This window comes from Oryzias latipes, chromosome 6 (genome assembly GCF_002234675.1).
Source record: "Oryzias latipes chromosome 6, ASM223467v1".
In the NCBI taxonomy this organism is placed as follows: domain Eukaryota; kingdom Metazoa; phylum Chordata; class Actinopteri; order Beloniformes; family Adrianichthyidae; genus Oryzias; species Oryzias latipes.
Window position 1 is genome coordinate 26,940,999 of NC_019864.2, and position 27,426 is coordinate 26,968,424.

General features: G+C 41.5%; 3 protein-coding genes across 5 annotated transcripts; 2 read left to right on the forward strand and 1 right to left on the reverse strand.

Annotated features, from left to right (window-relative positions):
* Window positions 1–387: 387 nt before the first annotated feature.
* On the reverse strand, window positions 388–4,232 carry LOC101160728 (ATP-sensitive inward rectifier potassium channel 11). Its single transcript, XM_011476409.3, has 6 exons — window positions 4,073–4,232; window positions 3,298–3,463; window positions 2,127–2,366; window positions 1,785–2,054; window positions 1,498–1,705; window positions 388–1,400 (listed from the first exon to the last, which is right to left on the reverse strand). The coding sequence occupies exons 2-6, from the start codon at window positions 3,454–3,456 to the stop codon at window positions 967–969; spliced, it is 1,311 nt and encodes a 436-aa protein (XP_011474711.1). The 5' UTR covers window positions 3,457–3,463; window positions 4,073–4,232; the 3' UTR covers window positions 388–966.
* A 920-nt stretch (window positions 4,233–5,152) lies between these two features.
* Window positions 5,153–18,694, forward strand: LOC101171909. 3 transcript variants are annotated; one of them, XM_020704210.2, is made up of 13 exons: window positions 5,153–5,699; window positions 5,773–5,866; window positions 6,032–6,119; window positions 6,790–7,149; window positions 7,245–7,338; window positions 8,896–8,983; window positions 9,054–9,360; window positions 9,648–9,741; window positions 9,848–9,935; window positions 10,620–10,938; window positions 11,013–11,106; window positions 11,181–11,268; window positions 13,900–15,235. In XM_020704210.2, exons 2-13 carry the CDS (start codon window positions 5,861–5,863, stop codon window positions 14,467–14,469), a joined length of 2,196 nt encoding a protein of 731 aa, XP_020559869.1. In that variant the 5' UTR covers window positions 5,153–5,699; window positions 5,773–5,860; the 3' UTR covers window positions 14,470–15,235. The 3 variants fall into 3 exon arrangements, with proteins under 3 accessions (XP_020559869.1, XP_020559868.1, XP_020559871.1); XM_020704209.2 differs by having other exon boundaries at window positions 5,154–5,699; window positions 6,813–7,149; XM_020704212.2 differs by lacking the exon at window positions 13,900–15,235 and adding an exon at window positions 18,563–18,694 and having other exon boundaries at window positions 5,155–5,699; window positions 6,813–7,149.
* On the forward strand, window positions 18,587–26,778 carry LOC101161236 (protein FAM3C-like). Its single transcript, XM_004069781.4, has 10 exons — window positions 18,587–18,693; window positions 22,486–22,524; window positions 23,311–23,394; window positions 23,744–23,806; window positions 23,893–24,001; window positions 24,185–24,243; window positions 25,020–25,070; window positions 25,145–25,229; window positions 25,828–25,954; window positions 26,067–26,778. The coding sequence occupies exons 1-10, from the start codon at window positions 18,675–18,677 to the stop codon at window positions 26,154–26,156; spliced, it is 726 nt and encodes a 241-aa protein (XP_004069829.1). The 5' UTR covers window positions 18,587–18,674; the 3' UTR covers window positions 26,157–26,778.
* Window positions 26,779–27,426: the final 648 nt, after the last annotated feature.

The window sequence follows — 27,426 nt, forward strand, 5'->3', positions numbered from 1 at the left end:
CCATTCAAAGTCCCTTCAATCACCTTCCTTCCCCATTCTGATGCTGGGTTTGAACTGCAGCAGATCGTCTTGACCATGCCTAAATGCATTAACCCCTGTGCTATCTTAGATGACCCCACCCTTACATTGACGTGTTCTCCCTACCATGACAAAGGTGGATAAAGGTGGAAAGATTTCATGTAATCCATGGACACCAGTGAAGATCACTAATCATTGAAGAACAAAGGTTCAGAGCACTGTCTAGTGGGTCTAGATGACCCAACTCCCAACGTTAAAGTGCCTAGGATAGCACAAGGGTTAAGTTGCTGCCATGTGATTGGCTAAATTGAAATTTGTGTCAACGAGCAGCTGAACAGGTTTTGCTTAGTAAAGTGGCAAACGAGTTTGTAATGCATATTTATAGCTGAAAACATCGAAATAGCCAGGATTTAGAAATCTAATACACGTGTCCATGTCCAGTGAGGTATGTTCGGGTCTCTGACATCCTTAACCCTTAACTTTAAAAAAACAGCAGGGAAAATCCAAAATGGTTTTATTAATGTCACAAATATTATCTTAGAGGACTAAAATACATTTTGCAGATCTTTACCCGGTCAGAGCAGCAGGAAACAAAAACAGACAAGATGAAAAAGCATCACAGAGGAACGGTAACAACATTTACCCAAAAACACAACATGTACAATAACTGGAGGCAGGTGAAATTTGTTTGGTTTGTGTGCTGTGTTTGTGTTTTAGGCTTTTGTGTCTCTAGGCTATCCCTCAGGCTGCTCAGCTTTTATTACTTTTTTGATAAATTTGTCCTTATTGTGAGTTCCTGACTTTAAGGCTGTCTGGTCATTTGATAAGTTTGTGTTTTCAATCTGACAGAGACACATTTCCTTCATTTGATAATTGCATTGTGGGACGTGTCCACGAACATCCTCCCTGCCCACCTGAGTGGGATTCTATGTGTTCCTGAGTCTGTCTTCAGTCGCTTATGTCCTCCAGGTCCTCCTCCTCCTCCGCCTTTGGTCCAATCACCTCCAGCCGCACCGTCCTCTTCTGTCCCTTTAGCTCCACCTCTGGCTCCGGTTTCTCCGATTGGGCGTACCAGGGATGCGGGGCTGAGCTGCTGCAGGCCCGGGCTCCCCTGCGAAAGCCTCCTCGGCCAGCTCGGACTAGCCCCCACCCCTGCAGGTTAGCCTCCACCCCCCCGTCCTGGACTCCTTTGGTCTGGTCCAGCTCTTTCGCACTGAGGGACGACATCCGAACCGGAACCGTGTTGCCAAATTTGGAGTAGTTAACGCAATACCTGCCGTCCTCCTCTGTGATGATGGAGACGAAGCGCCGCCCCCACAGGATCTCCTCTGGGATGTAGGAGGTGCGAGCCTGCATGGTGATCCCTGTGGTCTCCACCACACCTAGAAAGTGATGAAAAGTGACAGACTAATGATCTCCTGAGCAACAATGATTTTTGCAGCACAGAATGGTTCCTAGGATCCAGAAGTTCTGACTGACCCTCTAGGATGACGATAATCTCCAAGTCTTCGGAAGCCAGCGACTGGGCGGACAACTCGTAGAGTGGGCTTCCTCGCTCCATGGTGTGGCTGATGATGAGAGGAGATACCAGGAAGATACCATTACTCCTCAGAGGGTTCTCCACCTGGATGTCCAACTGGCACACTGGGATCACCTCACCCTCTGCTGTCACCGTCCGCCGGATCACCTGAGGAGAAACGACGCAGCTCGGATTAACCACAACCTCTTCAGTCGTATGTTTTGGGTCTCTGTTGCAGTTCTGTCACCTGAAGCTGCACAGTGGCTGAGATGATCATGCTTTTTCTCAGGTCTCCAAGTCTAAACATGAAGGTCGGTCGGCCATTTCGAGGAGCGATGACAGCATTTCTGGAGAATATGAGCGTCTCGGCCCGCCGGTTGGCCTGCGCCGTCTTCATGAATACACAGCCGAGCATCACCGCGTTGATGATGAGCCCCAGGATGTTCTGAATGATCAGAACAACAATGGCCGCGGGACACTCCTCCGTCACCATCCGGCCACCAAAACCGATGGTTACCTGGAGCAACAAGAGCGTTACCAAGGCACCGATGGCTCTGCCAGCCTTTGAGCAGCAGTGACCCTCCCCTACCTGGACTTCAATGGAGAAGAGGAAGGCTGAGGTGAAGGAGTGGATGGCAGTGACGCAAGGAACTGGTCCAGGGTCACTGTCCGGATCACTGGGCTTCAGGTCCCCATGAGCAAATGCCATGAGCCACCAGATCATGGCGAAGAGCATCCAGGAGCAAAGGAAGGCAGAGGTGAAGATGAGGAGTGAGTGCTGCCACTTCAGATCCACCATGGTGGTGAAGACGTCCTGCAAGAACCGACCCTGGAAAACAAAACCATACACAAATTTAGTCAAGAAGTTTTATAAAGGGATGTCCAGTTCCAGATGTGACTGGTTAGTTACAGCTCTCAAAGAATGTAGAAAGAAGTGAAGAACACCAGTTACACAACAATAGTTACTAGCTGTGCAGAGGGGAGATGCAAAAAGGATGATCCTCTCTGGCAAAGGGAGTCTTTTATTTTGAGAGTAAGTCGTAAGAGCGTCTGTCATAAGTAAAAGACCATTTGACATTTTGAGAAAATGCTAGTTTCTCTTTATATTTCTGTTTTTATTCATGCTAAAAATGAATATAATTCATATTTGTTATTTAAAAAATAACAATGTAATGAATGCAAAGCTGTATCAAATGTTCCTAAAGGGTAAAATATGACTTTGCGGCTCAGATTAGGTTTAGATCAGTAAAAAACAGGCCCAGATGGCTTTTTTACTGTTAAAGGTTGCAGACCCCTGCCCTAAAAGCAGAAAAGGCATCTGATTGGGTAGAATGGCCACGTCTGTTTTTGACATTGGAAAAATTTGATCTGGGAAATACATTTAATAAATGGGTTAAAAAAATTTAAGTACAATCAATGACAGCAGTCTTAACTAATAAGGTTCAATTGAGAAATGTTGACGTTCAAAGAGGGGATAGGCAAGGATTATGACTTTCTTCAATATAATTTGCAATGGCAATTGAACCGCTAGCTGAGGTGGTCCGTTCTGATCCCACAATAGCCGGATTGGTTGTTGGTCAGAAGTTTCACAAAATTTTCTCAGATACATTTATAATTTTATAAAATATTTCAAGAAAAATAAAGACGTAAAAGCTTTTTCAGTTCCTGTGAACCTTTTATTTTGAAGGAATGACATGGAGCTTCAGTTCTGTCCGTAACTGTATGAACACCGTGAAGGATGGAGTCCGTGTATTGCTCACCTGCTCCCTGATGTTCTTGTGAGCCACATTGCAAGACCCGGTTTTGGTGATGAAGCGGGGTCTCTGACACTTGGCCCTGCTTCGGTTCGGCTGGTTCTGGTCCTCCGCCAGGCGTGTCAGCAGGAAGCCGTCAGGTAATAGGCCCTTCCTGGCCAACATGGTGGTGCTGCAGAGACACACAAGGACATATCTAGAACTGGATCCAAGTTTTTCACAAAGAACTTTTTCAGCCGATTTAAGTGGATGTTAGGGCGGGGGGGGGGGGGGGGGGGGGGGTTTAAAGGTGGTTGGAAAAAGTTTTTTTATTTTTATTTTAGAAATCAGCTGTTTATCTGTAAAGAAGCATAAATTATCACTCTGTTGTCAAATCTTTCAATTTGACTCATTCATGCATAAAATTAACAACTATCAAGCAGAAGGTTTTCTTAAATAATAATTTGTTTCCTTTTTTCTAAATTATCTGTATTTTTTGCACCACGGAAACACATTTTCCTGCAGTTTTAAACACAATCTACAGTGATATTGCACCTTGAAGCAGAGTAACGTGGTAACGAAGTACTGCTTGTGCGTGTTTTTAGTTGTATTTACAGGTTCCACCAAGCAGATCAACCGGAAAAGGTGCGGATGAATTTCAGGTGAGGTCATTTGAAAGGTTCGATGTGAATTTCCGGTCACCTTTCAGGTCACCTTACGTTCACATCACAAAAACACGAGCCTCATCCTCCTCCCATCATCATTAACCTTTATCACAAGCCACAAGGTCACGTGACGTTACCTGTGCAGGTACCAGCTTCGATATAATCGGGGGGACGTGGAAAAACTCCCAGTGGACTACGTCGACGTGTACCGCAGCACAGACTCCATCATTTACCGATTACAGTGTTCACACAACCGGAGACAGAACATGATCGACAATGTGATACAACACCGTTTCCGGTTAGTCCTTCAAAATAAAAGGCTAACATACTCTTCTGTCAAGCTTTCACGTTTTGTAGTGTTTACGCAAATAATATATGCAATTATAATTGTATCGGAATACATTTGCAATATATAGATTAAGTACCAGGAATATTTTGTATTATTGTAATTATTTGAAAATTTGGACTTTGTGGAAACAAAGCGCTTTTAACATTTTGAAAGTCCATTTCCGACAAAAGTGTAAACTTGACCACGCTTCAGGATGCTGTGCGGTTTTTCTCCAGATGTGCTCTAATATCAGCTGGTTTCTATTAAAGTTTTCCTCCGGTTATTTGATTTTTAAGGTTTTACTTCTAGGAAAAATGCGAAGCTAAGAAAGATTGCAAATGTGTTCTATTTACAGTTTCCTTTGAATACATTTTACATTGTAACACCTATTTTAATGTTCTTTTTTTATCATCTTCATTGCCTTTAAAGTATTTCATGGTCAAGAGTATCAAAATAGCAAAAATCGTAAAATATTAATGATAAATTACCATGAAATATTGAAATATAATTCTATTCCATAATAACTAAAATCCATTTTGACCAGCAGAAGGCAGCAAACTCACAGCTAGTGAAAGTGCTCAACATTATTAATATTAATGCTATTTATAAACATATTTAAAAATGGTAAAAGTATATAGAGACTAATTTCAATGTCACAGATCGATTCTTTGAGGAAATTATCTTTTTTATAGGCGTTTAGGGTTGGTTTTTTAATTGGTACTCTATTTAAATGATAAAAAACATAAAAATATTGGACTGTTACATATTATTGGACTGTTTAAAGTCCGCATGAAAGCGCGTGCTTGTGTTGAAGGGGAGTGGGTTTAGATACATTTCTTTTATTTGTTTGGTTTTATATCCAGTTCCCGCCCTTCCATGCTGTTGGTCACATGACGGTAAAAAGGCCTGGTGGAAGTATGGAACGTACCCTCTTCTTAGGGCTGCAGATTGTGGAAGCTGTTAAATCCCGGTGACCGGATCTGATTTATTTATATTTCGCGCGCTGCGGGCGCGATGACTTAAAACTCCCTGTGGAGCGCGGGCGTCGTGACCGGCCGCAGGCGGCGGACAGAGGCGTGGCCGCGCAGGGAAAACCCAGCACTGCTCCGTTTTTTAGGCGCTTGGTTAGCAACCTGGCTAAGTAGCAGCCCACTCGTTTTTAACGGTTCCAGTAGGCCGCCCTCGGAGAACGCGGATAACGGCTGCCCGGTAGGAGGGGCGGCACCCGCCTCCGGGACTGACCCCGCAAGATGGTTGTTCGAGCGCCACTGATGGGGAAACGACGCGGTAAGATGCGTTAGGTGGTCGTTAGCTCACGGCCTGGCGGCCAACAGACACCGCCCCCCTCCCTCTTCTCGTTTCCTTCCCGGCCTCCGTCATCAGCATGGAGCAGACCCTGAACCCTCACCCGCAGCTCCCGGAGGGCTCCTACAAGAGTAAGTATCTGTTGTGCTTCTTGGCTGACAGTCAGCGCTGACCTTTGACCTCTGACACCACCGAACCATGCAGTGACCGAGGAGGACGTGAAGAGGCTGATCGAGTTCAGGGCGTCCAACGAGACTTTGTTTACAGGAAAGAGGAACTCTGCCAAGATTGCATGGAGGTAAGATCCTGCATGGACATGATGGTTCTGTGAGGATACTAACATACGAAGCCAATCAGGATGTTTCAGAAGTAAACAGAATCAATCCTGCATTTTCTAACCTTAACCCCATGGTGAGGACAAGCTTTGCGGGTTTGCATCAGCTGGGTCTTGTTTGTTTCTCAGCACTATCTTGAAAGGACTGGGACTGGAAGGGAAGCTGACCGCAGAGCAGATCGCCAAGAAATGGGACAACCTGCGGACGAAGTACAAGGTGAGATGTGAAGATGCAACAGGTGCGGATCCAAAAAAGCTTTTTCTGTTTGGAGACAGGAGCTTAAACTCAGGCTCTGTATATACCCACTCAGATGAAAATCATATTTTGACATGTTCTGGTGGCATTTTTCTGATGATGGAGGACATTTATGAAGCAAATTCAGTTTAAAATAGCATTTCTGACTATTTCTTAGTTCACATTGTTGTGAATCAGGAACAGACAATAAAGCATTTAGAAAAGGATCTTATTGGTGACTTAGAGCGCTGGGCAGGCCCAAAGCGTTCTGCTGTGCTCCGCCACTTGCAGACAAATAGATCCATGCACGTCTTTGTTTTCCTCGTCTGAGCTGGAATCTGGATCAAAACTGTACGGCTGGATTGCTTCAATGTTGCTTACCAATTTTGTTGCACCTGTAATGTTAGGTTGGGGTTGTGAGGGGCTTTAAGTTAGCAGGAGAGTGTGTAAACAGATGTGTGTTGGGAAATGGGGGTGGGCTTACTCTGCACCAACAGTTTTTTTTTTTTTTAATTTTGCCTAAAAACGGCATAATCCTAATTAAAAAAAACAACTAGGAATGCTTTCAAAATAGATTAAACGATGATCAGAGTGGTGACTTTAAAAATGTGATGTTCAGACAGACTGTGGACCTTCCTTTATCAGCCTGCAGGGGTCACTGTTTGTGCGTTTCAGGACCTGAAGCAGCCTTATCAAGGCCAGGACCCCACCGGGGGTGTCATGGAGTCGTGGCCCTGGTTCCACATCATGGATGAAGCCATGCAGGGTCGCCTCTACAACACCAACCTGGTTCTGAGTCCGGAGAGCGCAGACAACGGCGCACAACACAGCAACGGGCAGCCGAACCAAAACCAGGAGAACACAGACATCCTGGAGTTTCTCATCAAGACGGAGATGGAAGACACAGTGGCAGCTGAATCGGCAGAGAGTGATGTGGTGGTTCATTCCGAGGCCGCGCCCACTGAAGGCGTCCCAATGGGGTGGAGGAGAATGACCGAGTGCTCGTACAAAAGTAAGCAGCTTCAGCTCGTGGGAACACGGAGTTCTGCTGATGTTCACGTGGGCTTCCTCGTCTGATGTGTCAAACTGCTTTTCCTCTGCCGACAGTGACTGAACCGGAAACGGAGAGGATGATCAAACTTCGAGCAGCAAACGAAGCGCTCTTTACCGGCAGGAAACACTCAGCCAAGCCCGCCTGGAGGTGAGCTCACCAGGTTTGGAGCTGCAGGCCTTCATCAGGTCAGCAGATGGAAATGCTGCTCTGACGAACTTTCAACAAATTTATGAGGATAATTGAAATGCAGATCAAGCAGATGTAAAAAGTAATCAGAATCAGATTCATTATTGTCATTTAAAGAATTATGCTTCTTTATAACTGAGATTGGTTTAAACTCCCTCTCCAATCCTCTTTTGATCTATTGTAAAAGCGTTCCCAGTGGTCTTTTAGTTATGTTCATGCCGTTTTGACTTTTTGGATGTTGGATTTGATGATGAATATTTTTAAATTTAAAGCTAAATGAGGCGATGCATGGTTCCAGCAAATTAGGACTGTTCATGTAATTGTATTGGCAAATTTCTAATCACAGAGGCTTTGCTTTTGTTTTGGTCACATGACAGAACTGGGACTAATTAATAGAGGAGACGTCAGTTTACGCACCAAATCACTGGTCCCCAACCTTTTTCAGGCCACAGACCAGTTTCATGTCAGACAATATTTTTACGGACCGGCCTGTACCAGGCTGGAGTGGGCATCGGATTTTTTTGGTTTTTATTTATAGCTTCCAGTTTCACTTGGCTTTTGAGGGTAACGTTTATCTTCCTCCTCTGTAAAGTATCTATATTTCATGTAGGAACCATTCAAATGTGAAATATATTTTCCATTAACCCATAACTGTCAAAGTGGAAGCTAAAAAATCAGACTCCAAATTTAAGCACATAAATACAAAACAAAAACAGTCATTAAAACGGGTCTTTATTAAATATAATAATCCAACATTTGAGCAACTTTATTAGTAGAATCCTTCTGAGGTTAGACAGCTGGTTGCTGGACATTCTGAATTATTATTATTATTATAGTCTGTGGGAACAACGGGACCAATAAATCCTTATTTGGAGTTTAAACTTCTGGTTTTGTCTGTTAAATGCAGCTTTCTTTTATTTTGAAGTTGAAGGCTCTTCTTCTGTTTCCTCACTGGCTCTTTTCTGCCAAAAAAAAACTTTCCAAAATACGTTTGCTTTTCTTTTGTCAACTTTTGGGCAGTTGACGCAGCCACTTTTAAGAAAGTAGCAGATGGACTTTCAGCACGTGTTCAAGCAATTTACATTTGGTGTGGTGGAGAGAATCCAGTAGTTTTTCAAAATAAAACGCCCCTCAGAATCAGATCTAAAATGTAGGTTGTGTTTTTTTGGTTCTCAGTGGCCTGATACCATGTATTGTGTCCATTGGATGGGTACCATTCTGTGGCCCTGTGGTTATTGACCACTGTACTATACCTTGTGCCATCCTTGTCTCCAGTGGTAGAACGCAGGTTTAAAACACGAAGGTCGCATCTGCCAGAATTTTAGGTGAGCTAATGATCACCTGACGGGGTTTACCAGGGCTGCAGCAGGGGAACCAGATGGACGCTCCACCACCTCAGTCATTGACACCCCCCTCTGAACTGCTGTGTCCTGCTTCAGTGATGCCGAGCGCGTCAAAGTGCTCGGCAATCAAAGCTGCTGGTAAATTAAACATCTGCTCTGTTGATTTGTTCTGCAGGGCCATCCTGTTTGAGCTGGGTCTGCAGGGAAAGCTGACCACAGACCAGCTGGCCAAGAAATGGGACAACCTAAAGAGGAGATACAAGGTATACCCTGGACCTCAGTGTCGGCTGATGTTAGTGCAGCTCAGTTTCAGTTCTTCTGTTCCTCCTCCAGGAGCTGAAGTTTCCCTCTCGCGGCGTGGACACCAACCCAAGCTCCTGGCCCTGGTTCTACCGCATGAACGACGCCATGGAGGGACGCTTCTCCTGCGCTGCGCCCATCCTCACTCCCATAGTGGAGGACGAAGACGATGACTGCGAGCCACTCTCCCCGACGCCAAAGAAACGAGCCCGCCGGAGCCGAGGAGGGATGGCGGAGTTCCTGACGGAGTCTGAGATGGATCTGCTGGTCGATAACGAGGACAAGAATGGATCCACAGCTTTAGGAGATTTTCACCGACTCACAGAGTTCTCCTACAAACGTGAGAAGATTGATAATCTCATAAACTCAGATTTCTTTCACAAAACTGAACATACAGCTCTTTAGAGGACCTGATTAGACTTAAGCGTTCTTGAAAGAGCTCAAATTTGGTCTGGAAATGCATTTGTAACCTGAATTTTTAGTTCAGATATTTATTCATTTTGTGACTACAATTTTTTTTTTTTATTCAAAAAGAACTGCAGTGTTTGTGTGTTAATCAGACCGAGGTTTTTCTGTGCGAAAGATAATGTTCTGGTTTGATCAGAGTTCTCTTCTTTTTGTCCGCAGTAACAGACGAGGACACTCGGCGGCTGATTGAACTCCGAGCCTCAAACGAGTCTCTGTTCACGGGGAGGAGGAACACCGCCAAGCCTGCCTGGAGGTGAGGCAGCGCTCCCAGCATTCCTCTGAACAGACTGGTCTGCTCGCTGGAGAGCAAAGATCTCCCGCTGACGTGCTTTCTGTGTTTGTGGTTGGCTCTGTCTCAGGGGAATTGTGAAGGAGATGGGTCTGACGGGGAAGATAACACCTGACCAGGTGGCTAAGAAGTGGGACAACCTAAAGACCAAATTCAAGGTTATCCATGTCAGCAGTTTGTTCTGCAGGCTAATACAGAGAGCAGCAAAAAAAACTGTGCATGCTTCCACTGCGAGGGTCATCATACAGTAGCAAGAAAAACTACGGATTTACTTTGTTTTCTGGATCAATTTAAAAAACATGTATTCTGATGATTATCTAGATTACAACATGAGTGTTTAAACTAATACCACACAAACATTAAATACCCACTCTGATAAAAATCATGTTTTTAACATGTTCTTGTGAGATTTTTGTTATGAATTGAGGTTAAAACTGCATTTCTGATTATTTCTTTATTCAAGTTGTTGTGAATCAGAAGCAAATGGCATTTGAAAAAGCTTGTAGGTGTGACGGAGTAGCTACAATCGACAAGCTCCCTGCTCCGCTCTATTCTGATGCATCCACTTGCAGACAAATAGATTCATTACGACTTTGTCTTCCTCATCTGAGCTGGCATCGGGATCAACACTGTACTGCTGGATGACTCCGATACTGTTCATACTGTGTACTGTTATTTGTCAGATATTTCAATTTAAAGAAGACAATATATATAGTATCGTAAAGTTGAGAAAATGCGCTTTTCAAACAGAAAAAAATGTTTAAAGAAAAGACTAAACCTTTAATATTTTACAAGTTTGATGATTGGAGGACAGTGTCGTTTAAGCTCTGTTCTGTCTGAAGGACTTGAAGTTCCCTCCGCGGGGGATGGAGGGGCAGACCAACCCGGCCTCCTGGCCCTGGTTCCAGCTCATGAGCGACGCACTGGAGGGGCGCCTGGTGGGAAAAGCTCCCAAAGTAACCCCCGTGTGGACCAACGATGAAGACGGCGTGTTTGTCTCATCTCCGCCCGTCGACAGGGATTGCTCTGTGGCAGACAGGAGCAGTGTGTCGGAGCTGGACAGCATGGTGGGCGGAGACAACGGCGAAGCTGACGGGAGCATCACGTACATTGACGCCAGTGGAGAGGAGTGTTCAATGCCGTCAGAGCTTTCGTATAAAAGTAAGAGCTAACGCTTAACGATGCAGCGTATCTGTGTAATGGAGGCACCTAACATCTCCGCTGCTGTCTGACAGTGAGCGACCAGGACACCAGGAGGATGATCAAACTCAGAGCCTCCAACGAGTCGCTGTTCACCGGGAGGAGGAATGCTGCCAAAGCAGCCTGGAAGTAAGACCCTTCTGCATGTCGACAGTCACCAGCAGCGTGAGCCGTGTTCATGTCGTGTTCTCCATTCACCCCAGAGCCATACTGAAGGAGCTCGGCCTGCAGGGAAAAGTCTCCACCTACCAGATGGCCAAGAAGTGGGACAACCTGAAGAGAAGATACAAGGTACGTTCTTCATCCTATTGCACAGGTGTCAAACTCCAGACCTTGAAGGCCGGTGTCCTACATGTTGTCCAACCAACCTGCAAATGAAGGTCCTTAGTGGCAAAACGCACCTGATTCAGGTAATGAGCAGCAGATAAGATGAACAGATATGTAAAAAAACTAGCATGATGTCTGCCCTCGAGGCATGGTCTCTGACACCCCTGTTGGGCGTGCTCAGGGGACTGGAGATAGTCTGAAGATGATTAAAGACTCAAGTTAAAAACCCTTCAACAGATGTGTCACCATTGACACCTAAGTAACGCACGCTCTTTGATTTACCATAAATCTTTGACTTTTTACACAAGCAATCAGCTGATTCTGACGCAGGGAGGCGTCCGATACGTTACCAACGTAAAGTATTAATGCCGCAAAGACGCTTTTCTCCATGACAGAATCTGCTGGCTTACATCAGTCGCGTGAGCACTTTACTAGGCTGCTTTTCTACGCTTCAGAATCTGCTAGAATTGTGTTAATTGCATAAACGGTTAAAGAGTCACAGTAGTCAAAAGAATGTCAACATTGGAACTAAAGCTCTGGTGTTAAAGAGTCAAAGTTTTTGTGTTGGATATGATTTAATGTCAAAACCATTTTAGTAGAACTGCTAAATAACAGGCTGCAGAGAACTAATACATATCTGAGACAAGCTGACCATTATGAGTTTTAGAAAGTTGGCCCGATGGATGCAGAACAGTTCTGATCATTGACTGTATCTGAGAACTGGACCAAGAGAGTGTGACGTCACCCACAGAAAAGGACTTACTCTGGCTCTATCTAACCAAGTCTTTTCCGCCTCCTTTGTTTGTTTTTTTGCGATATGGACACTGCCATGTTGGAGCCAGATGTCGTCAGTAAGCAGTGATTGGTCCCAGGTAGTCTCCAGCAACCAGTTTTCGCCACTCAGGAGTGATCTTATTGGAAGTCCACACCCCTACTACTTGAAAGAGAGCTAATCTGTCAATCAAACGTTTCAGATGCTGTTTGTGGGGGCCAGCAGGCACCACCTACTTTTAATTGAGGCATCTTTGCACTACAGAAGAAAATATCATGAAGTAAAAATGAAGATTATCAAGATGTTTTAAAAATAGTTATCGGAGTAAAAATGGTTATTCTGACCAATACAATGACTGAGTTGTAGCTGCCTATGTCTAGGAGTCCATGGGATTTGGCTTCTTAGAACCAGCGGGTACTTCCTGTTTGGAGCGCCAGGGTGAGTAGGAGTCACTGGCTATGTCCAAACTCTCACCCTAAAGGCCTGTTCACACCGGGACGAATTTCGCCGGCGATTTTCGCCGACGTTTAACGCCTCGTGACTAAACAAAGGGCACCAATGAAAGTGTGCACACCGACGCGAAAAAACGCCACGCGTCAAAGCGTCAAAAAAAAAAAACGCCTCTGGTTCGTTTTTTTTTTTTGACGCCTCGCGTCGAAATCCATTCGACCAATGAGAATGGCGCTTTTGCACACGTGTCTGGAGCTTCTGAAGTTACAGTAAAACACAACTTGGGGGCGCTCAAACACAAAACTGCCTTGCTGAGCACACATACCAGCGAAGAAGATAGACGCCAAGTAGCGTCTACACTGCCGCGAAGAAATAATGACGGACATTCTAAAATATCCCCGAACCAAGCACCAGTTGGAGCTACTGGTGCTTGAAATATTCATGTTTTCTTTGTATGATTCTGACAAGCGCGTAAATACTTGCTCTCTTCTTCTGAGTGAAAAGCGACTTTAAGGAGCGTAAAGTTGCGCAGCGCCACCTTGTGTACAGGAGTATTTCTGTTTACATTAAGCGCCATCTAATGTCAGGGAATGAAATTGCATGTTCGCTCGGCTCATCGTCAGCGAAAATCGCCTGGGTGTGAACACAAAAAACGTGGCGAAAAACGCTGGCGAATAACGCCTGGCGAATATTCGTCCCGGTGTGTACGGGCCTTAACCCCTAACTACTAAAAAACGGTATAGTGCGGGACTATGTAGTGTCCTATATTTTAAAAGCAATTCGAACACCATGCTCACTGCTCCAGTGTCTTCTGAAGATGAAAACGTTAATGGTTTAGTTAAAAAATACATTTAGATACATTTTTTTGGCACAAATTGTTCCGATGCAATGCATTCTGGTGTATATTCGCCAATCTAGTGAGCACCGATGCACACTGGCTTTTTGCAGAGACTTCTGGTTAGTTTTCTAGGGCACTCGATTTTATGAAATTTAGATTCGGACATCACTGCAAAATGGTGAACGCACTATATAGTGAGTAATGAAGGAATTTTGATACAACCACTCTCATAAACAGTCTATGGTTGTGATGCTAAGGGAGTGAAGCATGCTGGGTAAAGGTCGCCTGAAAGCCTGACACTGATAGCGAGGTGCTTGTGTTTTTAGGAAATATTTAAAGCAGCTTTTTTTCCTCGGATTCTGACATTTGTACCTTTTAAGGATAATGGACTTCAGCAGGAAATGTATTTATTCTGGAATTCATCTCAAAAGTTTGTATTAAAACAGTATTTCTGTGTAAATGCTGTAGACCTCAGCTTGGCTGCATATTTGTTGGGATGAAGTTGATGTTGAAGTCAAAGGTCTCCTCTCCTCAGGACCTTAAATATCCTCCTGTTGGGATGGAGAGTGTGGTGGATGGCGCCTCCTCCTGGCCGTGGTTTCACCTGATGAATGAAGCTATGGAGGGCCGCCTGGCGAACAGCGCCCCCCTCCTCACCCCCGTCACTCAGGACGATGAGCAGGCCCCTGACCCCGTCCCCAGACAGAGGCCCCGCCCTACCCTTCCTCTGCCCCCCTCTTCCTCCTCAGACTTGGAACAGGATGCGTTTGGGGACAACGCGCAGCCAGACCAGCGGAGCGTGGATCCGTGCGACAGGCCGCTGGGGGAGCTGGACCGGGAGTGGGAGATGGTGGAGCGGGAGCGGGCGGCGCTGGAGAGGGAGAGAGAGATGGTGGAGCGAGAGAGAGCCACAGTGGAGAGAGAGAGGGCAGCGGTACAGGCGGAGCGGCTGTGGCTGGATCGGGAGCGGGCGGCGGTGGAGCGCGACCGCGCCATGGTGGAGCAGGAGCGGTTGGCGCTCGGCCGAGAGAGAGACGTCCTGGACCAGAGGGCGCTGATGCTGAACTCGGTGGGACACTCGGGTCACCTCAGCAGCCTCATGTAGAGCTCATGGGGGCGTGTGCTACCCCAATCCGAACGTCCTATAACAGGAAACGGATCCTGCTCCTCTGCAGTACCACCAGCTGGTCATGGTCGAAAGCACGTTTTAGTGAGTGATGTGAACAGGTCCAGGTCACACCTTCACACCCGGGGCAGAAGTTTCTCTTTTGGACCTCTGCCAAAGACTGGATTCAGTTCAGAACCACAGACGCCACATGCCGACCAGTAGGGCAGCGTTTGAGGAGCCTGGGCTTGAACTAGTTTCTGCACTGACTACCAGACCCAATGAGTCGAGCTCAGTGAAGATGGTGCTCTCAGGGAGGAGGTTTGTGAGGAATGATTTCAGAATCAGACTCTGAGGAACCGCTACGATTGGCTCCACCGTGTGAAGACAGGAAGTGGTTTTGCTGCAAGCAAGAAAGATGCAGAACTGTATTTTATTTACAGACGCACTGTTACTTCAAACCAATAACATTCTTCAGCATTTTCTCTCAGCTCTCCTCTCGTCACTTCATGTTGGATTTTTGACGGCTGACATGTGATGTACAGAAATAATTGGTAATGACATAGTTAATATATAAATAAGGTCATTTTATATAAAAATCTAAAAATGTATAAAAATCTGATCATGATTTCACATTAAATGTGTTTTTTTGAAGATTTTTTTTTTACTTTGAGTCATTTTACTCTGAAGTGTGGCTTCACTGTAAATGTAAAAATAAATTAAACAAACAAAAAAGAATCACTGACCGCAATAAACTTTTAAATTAGCATTGGAACTTGTTTTTTTTTTTTTGCTCCCAACATCTCACTCCTTATAGGTCCCCATGATGATGGGAATACAACATGTGTTTAGTCCAAAGCTATTTTAATGCCATAACAGAAAGAGCTGCTGAATATGAGCCGCAGCACAAGAATGTTAGGAAAAACCGGTCCGTCTGGTTTGAACCTGGGCCTGAGTGTAGATCTTTTGTTCCCAGCTGGAGAACTGCCGTTTGTGATTTGTTTTTTTATAAAATCACCCTCCGCTGTAATTACGTTCACAGTTATGTTTATCTATCTGGAGTAAAATTCAGTTGCATATAAAAAAAAACCCAGCAATAATCCTCCTCTGGTCTGCAGTGCTTCTGTGACCCTGCAGGTAAAAAAAAAACTCTGAATGTTCAACAAAAAATTAGGGGGGTGACGATTCTTTTTAACGATTTGATTCAGATCATAATTGGTGGTTACGGAAACGATTCAGTCATTGTTGGTTTATTTTGAACGATTCGATTTGATCCGTTTCACTGATCTAAAATGGATCCAGGACATCTTTAGCCAAAACTTCAACCAGTGTGACTCAGAGATAAATGCCTGGTACTGAACAGTGCAGGAGCTGAAGGATTTCTTAAGAGAGAATCAAGTATAAGTTAAATATGTGCACAAACAAACAAGTAAACAAGAATTAATAACAAATCCATTCACATTTTAGTTTCCTAAAGTTCTGTTGTTTTTCCCACATCAAAAGAATCCAGAGGAAACATTCTTAGAACATTCTATCACACTGTATGGTCACGTCTTTGCTAAATTCAAAGTGTTTTCACACATTTTCTTGATGTTTTTTGCTTATTTGTGTCAAATTAATTAGTGCAGGATTAAACTCCTAAAATGGTTTAATTAAAATTCATGTTCATTCCTTTATTTCGTGCACTTTGACATGAAACTATCAGCTGCGTGCAGTACCACGCATCACCTGTAGAGGGCCACCGCAAGTTAAAATAAGGAGCAGATCATATAATTACTGACCTCCAGTAATACATGAAGTGAAAATAAAATCTTCAAATTATGATAAGTTAGGGGGCCGAAGTGATGAGAGGTTAGCCCAGATTCCTCTGCAGTGATGTCACATTACAAACCCTGCAGGTATAGTGACCTGTCCTGTCACTCTTGATGCTAAAGATAAAGGTTGTAGGTTCAGCTTCACCTGAGCTCTGGGAGTGGTTCTCTTAAAGTGGGGCAAAAATGTACAATACTATATTTGTCAGTCACAGATTCTGCAAGTTGACCCCTAAATAAGAGAAGAGAGGTCTGTAGCGTTCATTATAGATGCACTTGAACTTTGAGAAAATGTTTTTTAAAAATCCAGGAAATCCCATTGTTCAATTTTTTTAAAGCATTTATTTGCGTAATGGTGCAGAAAATAAGTATTAAGTTAATAAAAACAAGCAGGAATTATATTACTTCTTTAGCTTTTCTGTCCTCCACTCTTTACCTTTATTTATGTCAACTTTTTGAACTGGTTATCTGTATAAAAGACACCTGAAGAATTGTCTTGTTTTATTTTGTCCAAGTTAAGTATTGTGTTAAAGAGTTAAAAACAAACAGCTACGTAGATCTGAATCATTTTTCTATAAAAGAATGAAACCAATCATGCCCGGAACTTGTAAGGATTTGCTCCAAAAATATTTCAAGTTCTCTTTATTCTGGGTTTGCAGTATTTCTGAGAAGTCCAGAACTTTTATTTGTCATTGTCTACTCTGAGACTGCAGACCAGTCTGCCATTTCCGGACCAAATCCCGCCCAATCCAAATGTTTTGCACTAGAGGAATTGGAACAAACACAACCATCTTTGTTGTTCTCATCCTGCAGTGTCAGTCCAGCTCGTATTTCAACATTGTATTCACTGAGAAAGTGACGAACCCATAAACCTTGTCTGTTTTTATCTCACTTTAACAGTTGAAAATCTGTTTTCAAGCCACTCCACCAACAACCCCCATCTAGATAAAATTTTTTAATTAATTATCATTTGACATCTTTGGATCAGTGATTCCCAAATGGATCAAAGAGAAGCAGCTAATATTCTTCAACTATGTGCAAACAGTACCGTTTTTTTCCAGCTTGGCTCTTACCCACCAATTTATTTATTTATTTTAAAGTATTTTCACATTTCCCTTGTGCTTGTATCTATCTCATTTTTCAAAATGCTGAATGGCAGTATAAGGTGTTTTTGTTGTAACTGCAGCACAGTAAAAGTACATCGTGCTATTATGACTACAATGGTTACTTCTAGGGGTGTAACAATTAATCGACTTAATTCATGAATTGATTTATAATCCTACGGTCAAACCAGCTCAACCTGTCTGAGGCAAGTAGTTCATCGAATTGAATAGATATATAAAATTATAAAATCTTTTGAAAATGAAATTAATTATTTATGTTAATCTCAGAAAATACTATTCGGATTGAGACACATTAGGTTTATTTTACTATAACATAAAAATGACCAAGTTCCATCACAGTGGACAACACATATGTGATGACAACAAAACTTCATCATTCGTTGGACTGATCCATATTTTAGTCATGTGACCATACAGATCAGTTTCTACAAGAAGATTATACCTAAATTCAAATATAATCTCAGAATTCTGTTCCGGAAAAGTTTTGCTTTGATCATCAGTTTTTGCTTTCATGTATTCTTTTTACACAATAACGCTTTTTTTGTTTTCAACCTTACTGGTCTTGTTTGGTCCTTATTTCTGCTGATATATATTTATTTTTTATCTGCCAGTCATTTTCCGGGGTGTCCACCTAAAAAATATTGACACCTGTCAAAAAATTGTTCTGATTTATAATGAAGATAGTAAAAAATTATACATACATGAGGCTACAATTTAAAGAGAAGAAAACCAGTATATAAAAATTGCACACAGAAGCTTAACAATGATATGCACGCACCCTTACACACCCAAAATAAATGCATAGGGACGTAGGGAGAGGTTCTTTTTCATCTGAGGTTGTATTTGTCAAACAGTTACAATAATCCTATAAATAAATAGATGCTCAGTTTCTGATCACATCAGTAAAAATGATCAGAAAATGTGGATTTTAGACTTGAAATCTTTTTTGTGTTTGTTTTGCCAGCAGGGTTTTGGACACATTCTGTATTGGGATTCCCCTTGAAACTGCTTACATGTCAAACACTCTTTTCTGTTTAATGTTTGCACACAGTCTTCAGTTTTTCCCTATAGAGACTTTTCAAATAAAAATGTTTGGCATCTTACTGCATTTGTGTGTCTGTTCTCTTCCCTGACAGGCTGTCACATTCTCTTGTCTAGGCTGCTGTTGATTGGCTGCCGGTCGCTTGGAAGAGGCGGAACAGGATCAACCTGTTGGACTTGGATAAGTGCTGCAGCTCCTAGGTGTGAGTGCCAGTTGGATGACAGGGACATGCTTTCCATCAAAGTCGGTCAGTTCCTTCCTATTTTCTGAGCTCTTTCTCTTTGGGTTCTTCTGACCAGGTCCAGCTGTGTTTCTGTTTACGTTCCAAACTCTAACTAGGATGTCAGAAGGTGTTTGGTGTTCGATTCTCTTTCTTTGAACTGTAATTGAAGGACTAGATAAAACACTCTGTTCTGGTCCCTCTTCAATAGCTATAGGTTTCTTTCAAGAATTAAATTATTTCTCTTTCAGCTGTGGGTTATATTTAGATGTTCTGTTTAAAATTCAGCTTCCCTGTAAAGACTATACAGTCAATGCTTCTGATATGCTATTTAGAAAAAAAACAACGTAATTTTTGAAATAAATTCCTTAAAAAACCTTTCTCTGGAAAATTGCAAGGTGTTTGCTGGAATTATTTTGTTTTTATTGTGTTATATTTAAGTTTAAAGTGTTTGTCTGATCTCTGAAGTCTTAGATGTATAAACTTTGACACTTCCTGGACTTTTTTTCTTCATTTTTAGAGGCAGTAAAGGGTTGACAGTGCGTTTGTCATGTTGTGAGGTCAGACTGTTCTCAGTAGAAGGACTAAAGACGAGGGGAGTCAAAACACAGAAGACTGAAATCATTATTACACTTCTTTATTTTCTGAAATCCACCATCGTTGATCTTTTCTTACCGTTGCTCTGCCGTCCTGTAAACACAAGCCTCCCTGGTTCACATGTGTGAAAAATGGGAAAGAAACGGATGAGGATTTGGATTCTGTTTTCACTTAGTGCAACCAGATCTTTAACAAATTTCAGTGTTACTAAAAGAGGTTAATCATTTAGTTGCTCAGTAAAACTCAACACTCCTTTCAGAGAAATGTGAGAACGTTTCAAGTTTAACTAAAGGTATAAACCTTAGAGTCATTTAAAGACTGACAACAAGTACATATTTCACAGAAAATAGAAGTAAACAGAACAATTGAGCCAAAAACAGGAACGGACAGAACTGCATTTTCATAGGAAAAGATTTGGATATTTTCTGATGTAGTTTGGTTTGAGTTGCCCGTTTATTATTAGGAGTTTGAAAAGTTGCTTTATTTTGTAATATGTTCCCATGTGCTTGATAATATTTTCCCTACAGGAAAGGATGAAGCTTTAACCAAATACCTGTTTGGGTTCCTGACAGTTGAGCCCAGAAATCTCTGCGGTTTGTTGGACAAATGAATGTTTTTGGACCGCGACTATAAGCAGCTTTTTTTACTGTTTAATCATTCAAGAAAAATATGCGACAGCATTTTTTTTAATCAAGCAAGATTTTATTTGTCTTTTTATTTTCATTTTTTATTCTGTATATTTGTATTCATTTTTATCGGATTTTGAAGATGACGTACTGATGTGACAGGGGCATTTTTCTGCTAAACTTTGCTAAACCATCAGAATTAGAGCTGCAGCTGTCGTTCAGATAATCTCTCTCTTCCATGCAAAAACTGCAGTTTCAGTTTAGAAAAGAACTTCATGGGTTCCTCTTCTGTTTTCTGGAAAAACACGACTTCATGTTTTAGCCTCCCTATCCTCGTAGATAAGTTCATATACCAATACCCTACCTTCAGCCTTTTTCAGGGTTGAAGTGCTATTTAATTAGATAATATTCCAATTGACATAAACGTGTGCAGCTTTAGTTCACCTGACTGTATTAAAATTGTGCATTTATGCTAAGTGTCCAATTTTGTATATAGATATATAGTTCTGAGGCGCCGTACATTAAAATATTAAAACATTAAAAGCAGAATTTAACAAGTTTAAACCATTTAAAAGTATAAAAGTAAAATTGAAAGTAAGTATCATAGTAAAACTAAAAAAAACGTTTAAAAAAAAAAGGCACCAGCAGAGCCGAGTTTCATACTGTGTCAAAAACAATTTACATCTTTTTATTTTATTTACATTTTTTAAATTCACATTTCATTGGTAGTTAGTCCTTTGGGTTTAAAAGTTGAATAAGGAAGCAGTTAAATCAAAATATCCATATGTAGATTTGTAGAATATAAGGATACATTTCACTTAGAGTAAGGAATAACAGCATGCATTACTCAACACATTTGGGAGAGGACATTCCACACTAAACATCTCAGTGGAAAACCACCTTAACACTTTAGTTGCAAGACAAAAATAAAAAATAAAAGATTTTTTTTTCTGCTCCCTAATTCCTTGGGGTGGTAATACAAACAATGACTGTTTTTAATCCACTGTTTATTTTTATTTGTACATGTCCTCTACTGTTTGGTTGAGCTGGGAGTTAAAAGTTGACCACTTCTCTCAGCTAAGGAATCGCTCAGAGGCTACAGAAAGGAGCTGTGCTCTTTCATTTTGAGTTACTTTCTCTGTTTGTTAGTCTTACCCCTCATATTAGTTAATGATTTCACACGTGCCGTATCGCAGCCACCCCTCCCTGTGCACACTCCTGAGTTTTATTTGTTCCTCCATAAAGGATCTTTGTTTTCCTGCACTTCACAGCTATTGTTTCCTTGTCTTCGTTGTTTAACTAGTCCTCGTAAACCTTCTGCTGTCATCTTTCCTCTGATATCATCTCCTTCACAGCGTGAACTCGCCTCAGCTGTATAACTGTGCCTCACTGACCCAACTTTGCTTCACTATGAAGCTCTTTCTGCTTGTGTTTAAATGCCGACTTCCACACAAAAAAGGGTTTTGGGTGTTTTTAACATGTTCCTGTGACATTTTTCTGAAATAAAGAAAATAAAGACATAGAAGATAGAAGCTCTCTGCTCTGCTCCATTCTGATTCATTCATTTATGGACGTCAAGATCCATGGACGTCTTCTTTTTCCTCGTTCAAACTGTCATCTGGCTCAAAACTGTACAGCTGGATAGCTCCAACGTTGCTCTCTGTTTGTGTTGCACCACTAATGCTGAGTTAGGGTGCGAGGGGCTGTAAGCTAGCGGGAGGGCACATAAACAACTTTTCTACAATTAGTGAAACCTGTTGAGACAACTACGTTGCAATATTGGGCTGTATAAATAAAACTGAATTGAATTGATTTAAACAGAGAGCTTTCAGAAATAGACTTGGGAAAGGGGGAGGGGTTGCTCTGAACAACAGTCTCACTCGGAGGTGAATTTCTAATAAAATACTGCCACTCTGCAGAAACTAAGTCATAGAAAAGGATAGTTGTTATTTTATTTTATCCAAATACATCATAATCTTAATTACAATGGATCAAAAGATGATCGGAGTCTGACTTAAGTATCTATTTAACTACTGTCCAGATGGGAAACCCCAGATACTAAATTTCAGTTTTTCTTCTCTAATTATTTTAAAAAATCTCAAAGTTTTACCAAAGAAGTGATTTAGTTTAAACCTTTGACCCCTGTGTTTAATCACTTATTTAATTCCCAATCCAGATTGTATGAAGCAGCCCATGAACTCTGGATTAGCATGCTAGATCTCCTTTAGACTCATAATGTGTCTAAAGAACCTTAACTGGCCTTAAACGTTTTAAAAAAGAAAGTAACTAGTCTTGGCACAAAAATCATAAAACGTGTTTTGTGGATTTCTTTCTTCTAACGTCTTTGTCCAAAGTGGTTTCTTTGGAAAGGCTGCTTATTTTCCATGTAAATGGTGCTGTTTTTGTAGGGAAATTGTTTTTGGGGAATGAGGAGCCGAGCAAAGCATGTTGGTTTTAGCATTGAATCATTGTACAAACGTTTTTCTCATTCTACAGTGAGAAATAGAAACACCTGAAGCCACAGAGATGCAGTTTGTAGCTTCTGGATGCTGCTGTGGTGACATCTTCACTGAATCTTCTTGTCTGTTTGCTTTAGGAAACAAAATGGGACGGAAAAACTCCAACTATGGAAGATGTGAGTTGTCTTTCAATCCAGAAGCATTTGAATGGAGTTTTTACTTTATTATTTTCTTTGATTGGAACAATACACATTTATAGAAACTCATTTTAACCATTTATCATGTTCTGGGTTAAACTTACCCTTCTTGAAATTTGAATATCTAAAAAGAAAAAAAATACTTACAAAAATTTTTCCACTTTGAAACTTCTCCTTCTTGGCTTATTCAGCGTGATCAACATTTCAAATAATGTATGGTTCAGTTTCTCTTTTTGTAATTCAAAAAGAAGTGTCTGAAAGATCATCTAAATGACACTTTAGATCACATAAAAACATGGGAAAAACAAGTACAATTTGGCTTTGCTGACTGTTAAAGGTGAGTTTAAAGTTGTTAAGATTGTTTTTTTGCTTTTTTCACGTGATCTGTTTCAAATTGGATATGAAATAGAATTTTCTTTCAGACGTCTCTGCCTTTTGCAGATTATAATAGGAGGAAGGTAGCTCTGTTGTTCTACTTACCCACCCTTGACTGGAGCTCTAGTTGCAGCCAAAGTGGGCGGAGCTTCACCAGAACAAGAAATTTTCCGCTAGTAGCTTCCATTGAAGCGTGAACTAAACCAGTAGAGATAGTAGAAGAGAACAAACCTCTTCTGTGAGTCTTAGTATTTCCAAACACATTAATAAAAATGCAAAAAAAAAAATGATTGACATCTGTGGTTTTAACTTTAGAGAAATTTCGGCAGCAGCTGTTGTCAGAACCTCATCTGAAGGTAAACTTTGCATGTTTTTGGTCTGATTCTTTAGGGATCCTGAGGGCATCAATGGTGTTGTTGCCAGTACTGATTATAGTTATTGTCCTCCTGCAGCTGAACACCAACCCACTCAAAGGTAAGGACTTCTATCCATCCTCGCTTCCTGACAGATTTCAGGCTCCTCCATCAGATCTTTTTGGTACAGTTTGATTTTATGTAGCAGCAGTTTGAGGGATGTGGATGTGGGAGGTGTTTGGGGGGGGGTCACTGGGATTCAAACCTGTAGAGGACACAGAGGATCTGTGACAGGAGTACATGGCCTCTAATGGAAAATTCCCAAAGTGTTTCATCTAAACATCAAACTTTAAATTCCTAACAAGAATTTTGACTGGACCTGAAAACTGATGGAAAACGTCAATTAAAGTGTTTTCCCTACGTGACACAGGAACACCCAGCCAACCAAACCTGTCATCTTGTCTTTCCAGTTCTAAGCAGTGCAGACTTGGAGTTTGCCGGTGAACCCACCAATAAACACGTCAAGAAGTCCGGTTAGTGATCCTGGACCTGATCAGGAATCGCTAAAGTTGATTCTTCATGAGATGGTAATTCGTGTCTTCTTCTTCTTCTTCTTCAGCTGGACCATGTTCTCCAAGGAAAGAGTGTCCAGAAGATCATTTCAGCTTCATTGTCCAGAGCGGAGCTGCCAACGTGGTGGCCCCAAAAATCTGCATTGAAAACGACCTGTATGAACTGCCGCTGTATTGGTTTAGAGCTTTCTGGGTTTGTTGGGTTCCCTCGTCTTAGTGCATGAAGAGTTCCTGTCTTCTCTTGTTTGTTCTTGTTTGTGTTTTGTCCTGTCTTTGGCGCTCTCCAATGTCCCCGTTCTCCATCAGGCATTTTTCTTGTTGTTGACTATGTTTTCTTAGGGTTCTAGGAACTGTGCTGAACAATGTGGGAATTGGAATAAACACCGTGTTGGTGGATGGTGAGTAAAAAAAAAAAAACAGCAGTACTGTTCATAATCATTTGAATCACATTTGATACACGGATTTCTAAAACCACCGTCTCATCAGCATGATCCAAACTTTCCATAAAAACCAATTGTACATAACTTGATCCATGTTTCCCGCCCCTGTAGTGGATTATTATAACACTAAAGGCAATAGAAGGGATTTTCCTGCTCTTTCCAAAATAGCTGCTTCCATGAAATCTAAAAACACTTTTGATGGGAAAAGTTTTGTTAATTTTTAAAACCTTATGGTGAGAACGACTCATCCAATATTATTCATTTTATTAAATGACTACTTCCTGTTTTGGAAAAAAAAAAGCAAAATTGATAATTAATTCTTTATAATACAATTACACCATGTTAAAAATGTGTGGATCAAATTTGACTGTGGATAAATAAGGTGATTTTTTCCCTGAACACTCATGGAAATATTTTTGCATCTAAGGCTAAAATTGTGTGCAAAAACTTACCAATTCACCTAAAGTATCATAATTGACACTCTCTCTATCCAAAAAACGTGCTAAAGTCTTTTGTGGATTTCATCAAAGGTTTTAAAAAACACCCTAGATCCTCTAAAATTGAAATTTTCTGTTAATTCGTTGATGTAGTATGCTTTACAGGGTTAAATCAAGTTTATAAATACAATCTTAAACTATTGAATATGACAGGTTTATTGTGCGGCCTCGGAGAGGAAAGTTGCTGCCCTCGATTTTTGGCTGCAGGCTTTTCACACCTTTGCCCTTCTCTGGCAGGTAAAACAGGAAAAGTTCTGAAGACAACATACTTTGATACTTACAGTGGTGGTGAGTACAAAGTAGAGGTTCTGCTCGGCCAGATGTGGACTGAACGTTTGAGTAATGTATTTGTGTTGTTGCAGATGTGAAATATATCATCGACTTCTTGAAGGAAATGAAACCGGGTTCTGTGATTCTGATGGCATCCTTTGATGAACCGTCCTCAAAGTAAACATCTACTTTACTTGGAATAAATAGTTCACAGAGAAATATTTTCCATCAAGGTTTGAGTCAACCTACTTTGAGAATGTCATTAGTAATTTGAGTTGTGGACGGGACCATTGGCATTGAGTAAGCCTGCCCCCAATTAGCATCATCTCCCACTAGCTTACAGCCCTTCACACCTCAATCTAACATTACGGGTGCAACAAAAATGGCGAGCAATATAAAAGCAGTCCACCTGCAAAGTTTTGAGCCAAATGCCAGCTCGGACGAGAAAAACGACGTTTACAAGTGGATGACACCTAATTCAAAATGGAGCGTGGCAGGGAGCTTGTGGCCCATCCAAAGTATTTTCTACATAACAAATAAGCTCTTTTACAAACAGCATTTTTGCATCTGCTTCTGATTCGCAATGATTTGTATAAACAAATACTCAAAAATGACATTTCTAACTAAATTTTCGTTGCATATGTCCTCCATCATGAGAAAAATGCTGCAAGAACACCAAAACCACAATTTTTTATCACTGTGGGTCTAGAAGTTCTTGAGTTTGGAAGGTCAGGTGATGCTTGTCAACTCTTTGATGTCTGATGTTCTTTAACAGGTTAAATGACGAAGCCCGGAATTTAATTGCTGAACTGGGAAGCTCGTCAATCCAGAAACTGGGATATCGAGATAACTGGGTTTTTGTCGGTGCGAAAGGAGGCTTGGTGAAGAGCAGCTTTGAGAAGGTAAAATTAACTTTACTGTTGAAATTTTTTTCAAAGTTCATCAATTGACTGTGAAAAGAGAAGCAAAAGCTGTGTTCACCTGAAATCTTTGTGCATTTTGTTTGTGCTTCAGTATATAAAGAATGACAAACCAAATAATAAATATGACAACTGGCCAGAGCTGATCGACCTGCAGGGCTGCTTCCCCAAAACCCTGGAGTGAAACCTGCAGAGCAGAAGCAGACAAACTCTGGAGCAGCATCTGACTGAAAAGGGAAAGGATCTTGGTAAAACACTGAGATCTGCTTCCTCCTGTGAACTGCTGGTGATGGCTGTGGGGAGGGGTCAGTTTTCTTTTTTTGTGGTGGAGGTGGGGTTTCAGATGTCTGCTATTGAGAGAGTCCTTGCAGCTTCCGGGGAGAACGGAGTCCTCTGCAGGTTACCAGCATCCCGCTCCAGGATTTCATCCTGAAAAACAGGTTGATCTGCAGATGCTGTTGCATCAACCGCCGTCCTCTTTTGGGCTCCAACCTCAGCAGAAAACGCAAACAGGAGTGAAGGACAATGACTTTGTAAACCAGAAAATCTGAAAACACGTAAACCCTCTTCCCTACCTGTTTTTTTTACATGGTAAAATGAGGTGTTTTTAAATGTTTTATAGATGGTATCTCTACACAGGGCATTTCAGGGAGAATAGATTAATTTATTTATTCATCCTCACACAGAGGATTCAGAGAAAGGATTTATAAAGAGTCTTGTTTCTTTAAAATTAAAAAGTCTACAAAATATTTCTTTTTAATATTGTTGTATTTGAAACAATAAAAGTTTAATGTTTACAAACTGCGGACCGGCTATCTCTGATGTGAATGTTTGCAGGATAAGACAGAAAAGATTTTACTAACCTGTCAGTCGTGTAAAAAAATAAATGTCTCAGTCATCACCGAAAATTCATCATGAAACAATGAGGTCTTTGAGATAAGATGAAGTTTATTAATTTAAACTTTATTTGTTTTTAAAAGCATTTTATTTTATTTTGTGGTTTAAACTGACGAGAAAAATCACAGTGGAAAAATTAGATCTTCCCTTTACTCAGGTCTTGCTGTAGGAATAAATGCGTGAACTTACATCTGTGTCACTTTGAGGCAGGTGGAAACATGAAACAGGTAAAGGTGAAAAAAAGGCAGTTTAACAAAACTGCAGTAGCTTCAACTAACTAGAAATTCAACCAACATCAATCTTGTTCCATCTGAGTCATTGCTGGAAATTGGCTTAGTCAGGTATTTCCACATTTTGACTGACAGGACACACCTGGTTTGGGTAATCAGTGATGAAGTGCAAGCAGAGCTAGAATTCAGAGCTAGAATAAGTCTTCCACACTTTTGAGCAACCCGAATGACGTCTAAGCTTAATCAGCTTCTTTACTGGACATGTGAACATGTATGTGCAAGAATTTGATTCTTCTCTAACAGGGGAATTCATGCACAGTGAGAAAG

Excerpts from the sequence above, each read along its gene's own strand:
- LOC101171909 (XM_020704209.2), top strand. The coding sequence starts at position 5,648 with ATGGAGCAGACCCTGAACCCTCACCCGCAGCTCCCGGAGGGCTCCTAC. Across the intron at positions 7,150-7,244 it reads GACCGAGTGCTCGTACAAAA|TGACTGAACCGGAAACGGAG; the intron begins GTAAGCAGCTTC and ends CTCTGCCGACAG. Across the intron at positions 11,269-13,899 it reads ACCTGAAGAGAAGATACAAG|GACCTTAAATATCCTCCTGT; the intron begins GTACGTTCTTCA and ends TCCTCTCCTCAG.
- LOC101160728 (XM_011476409.3), bottom strand. The coding sequence starts at position 3,456 with ATGTTGGCCAGGAAGGGCCTATTACCTGACGGCTTCCTGCTGACACGC. Across the intron at positions 2,367-3,297 it reads ACAAGAACATCAGGGAGCAG|GGTCGGTTCTTGCAGGACGT; the intron begins GTGAGCAATACA and ends TTTGTTTTCCAG. Across the intron at positions 1,706-1,784 it reads CAGCCACTGTGCAGCTTCAG|GTGATCCGGCGGACGGTGAC; the intron begins GTGACAGAACTG and ends GTTTCTCCTCAG.
- LOC101161236 (XM_004069781.4), top strand. Across the intron at positions 22,525-23,310 it reads AAACTCCAACTATGGAAGAT|GGATCCTGAGGGCATCAATG; the intron begins GTGAGTTGTCTT and ends CTGATTCTTTAG. Across the intron at positions 23,395-23,743 it reads GAACACCAACCCACTCAAAG|TTCTAAGCAGTGCAGACTTG; the intron begins GTAAGGACTTCT and ends TTGTCTTTCCAG.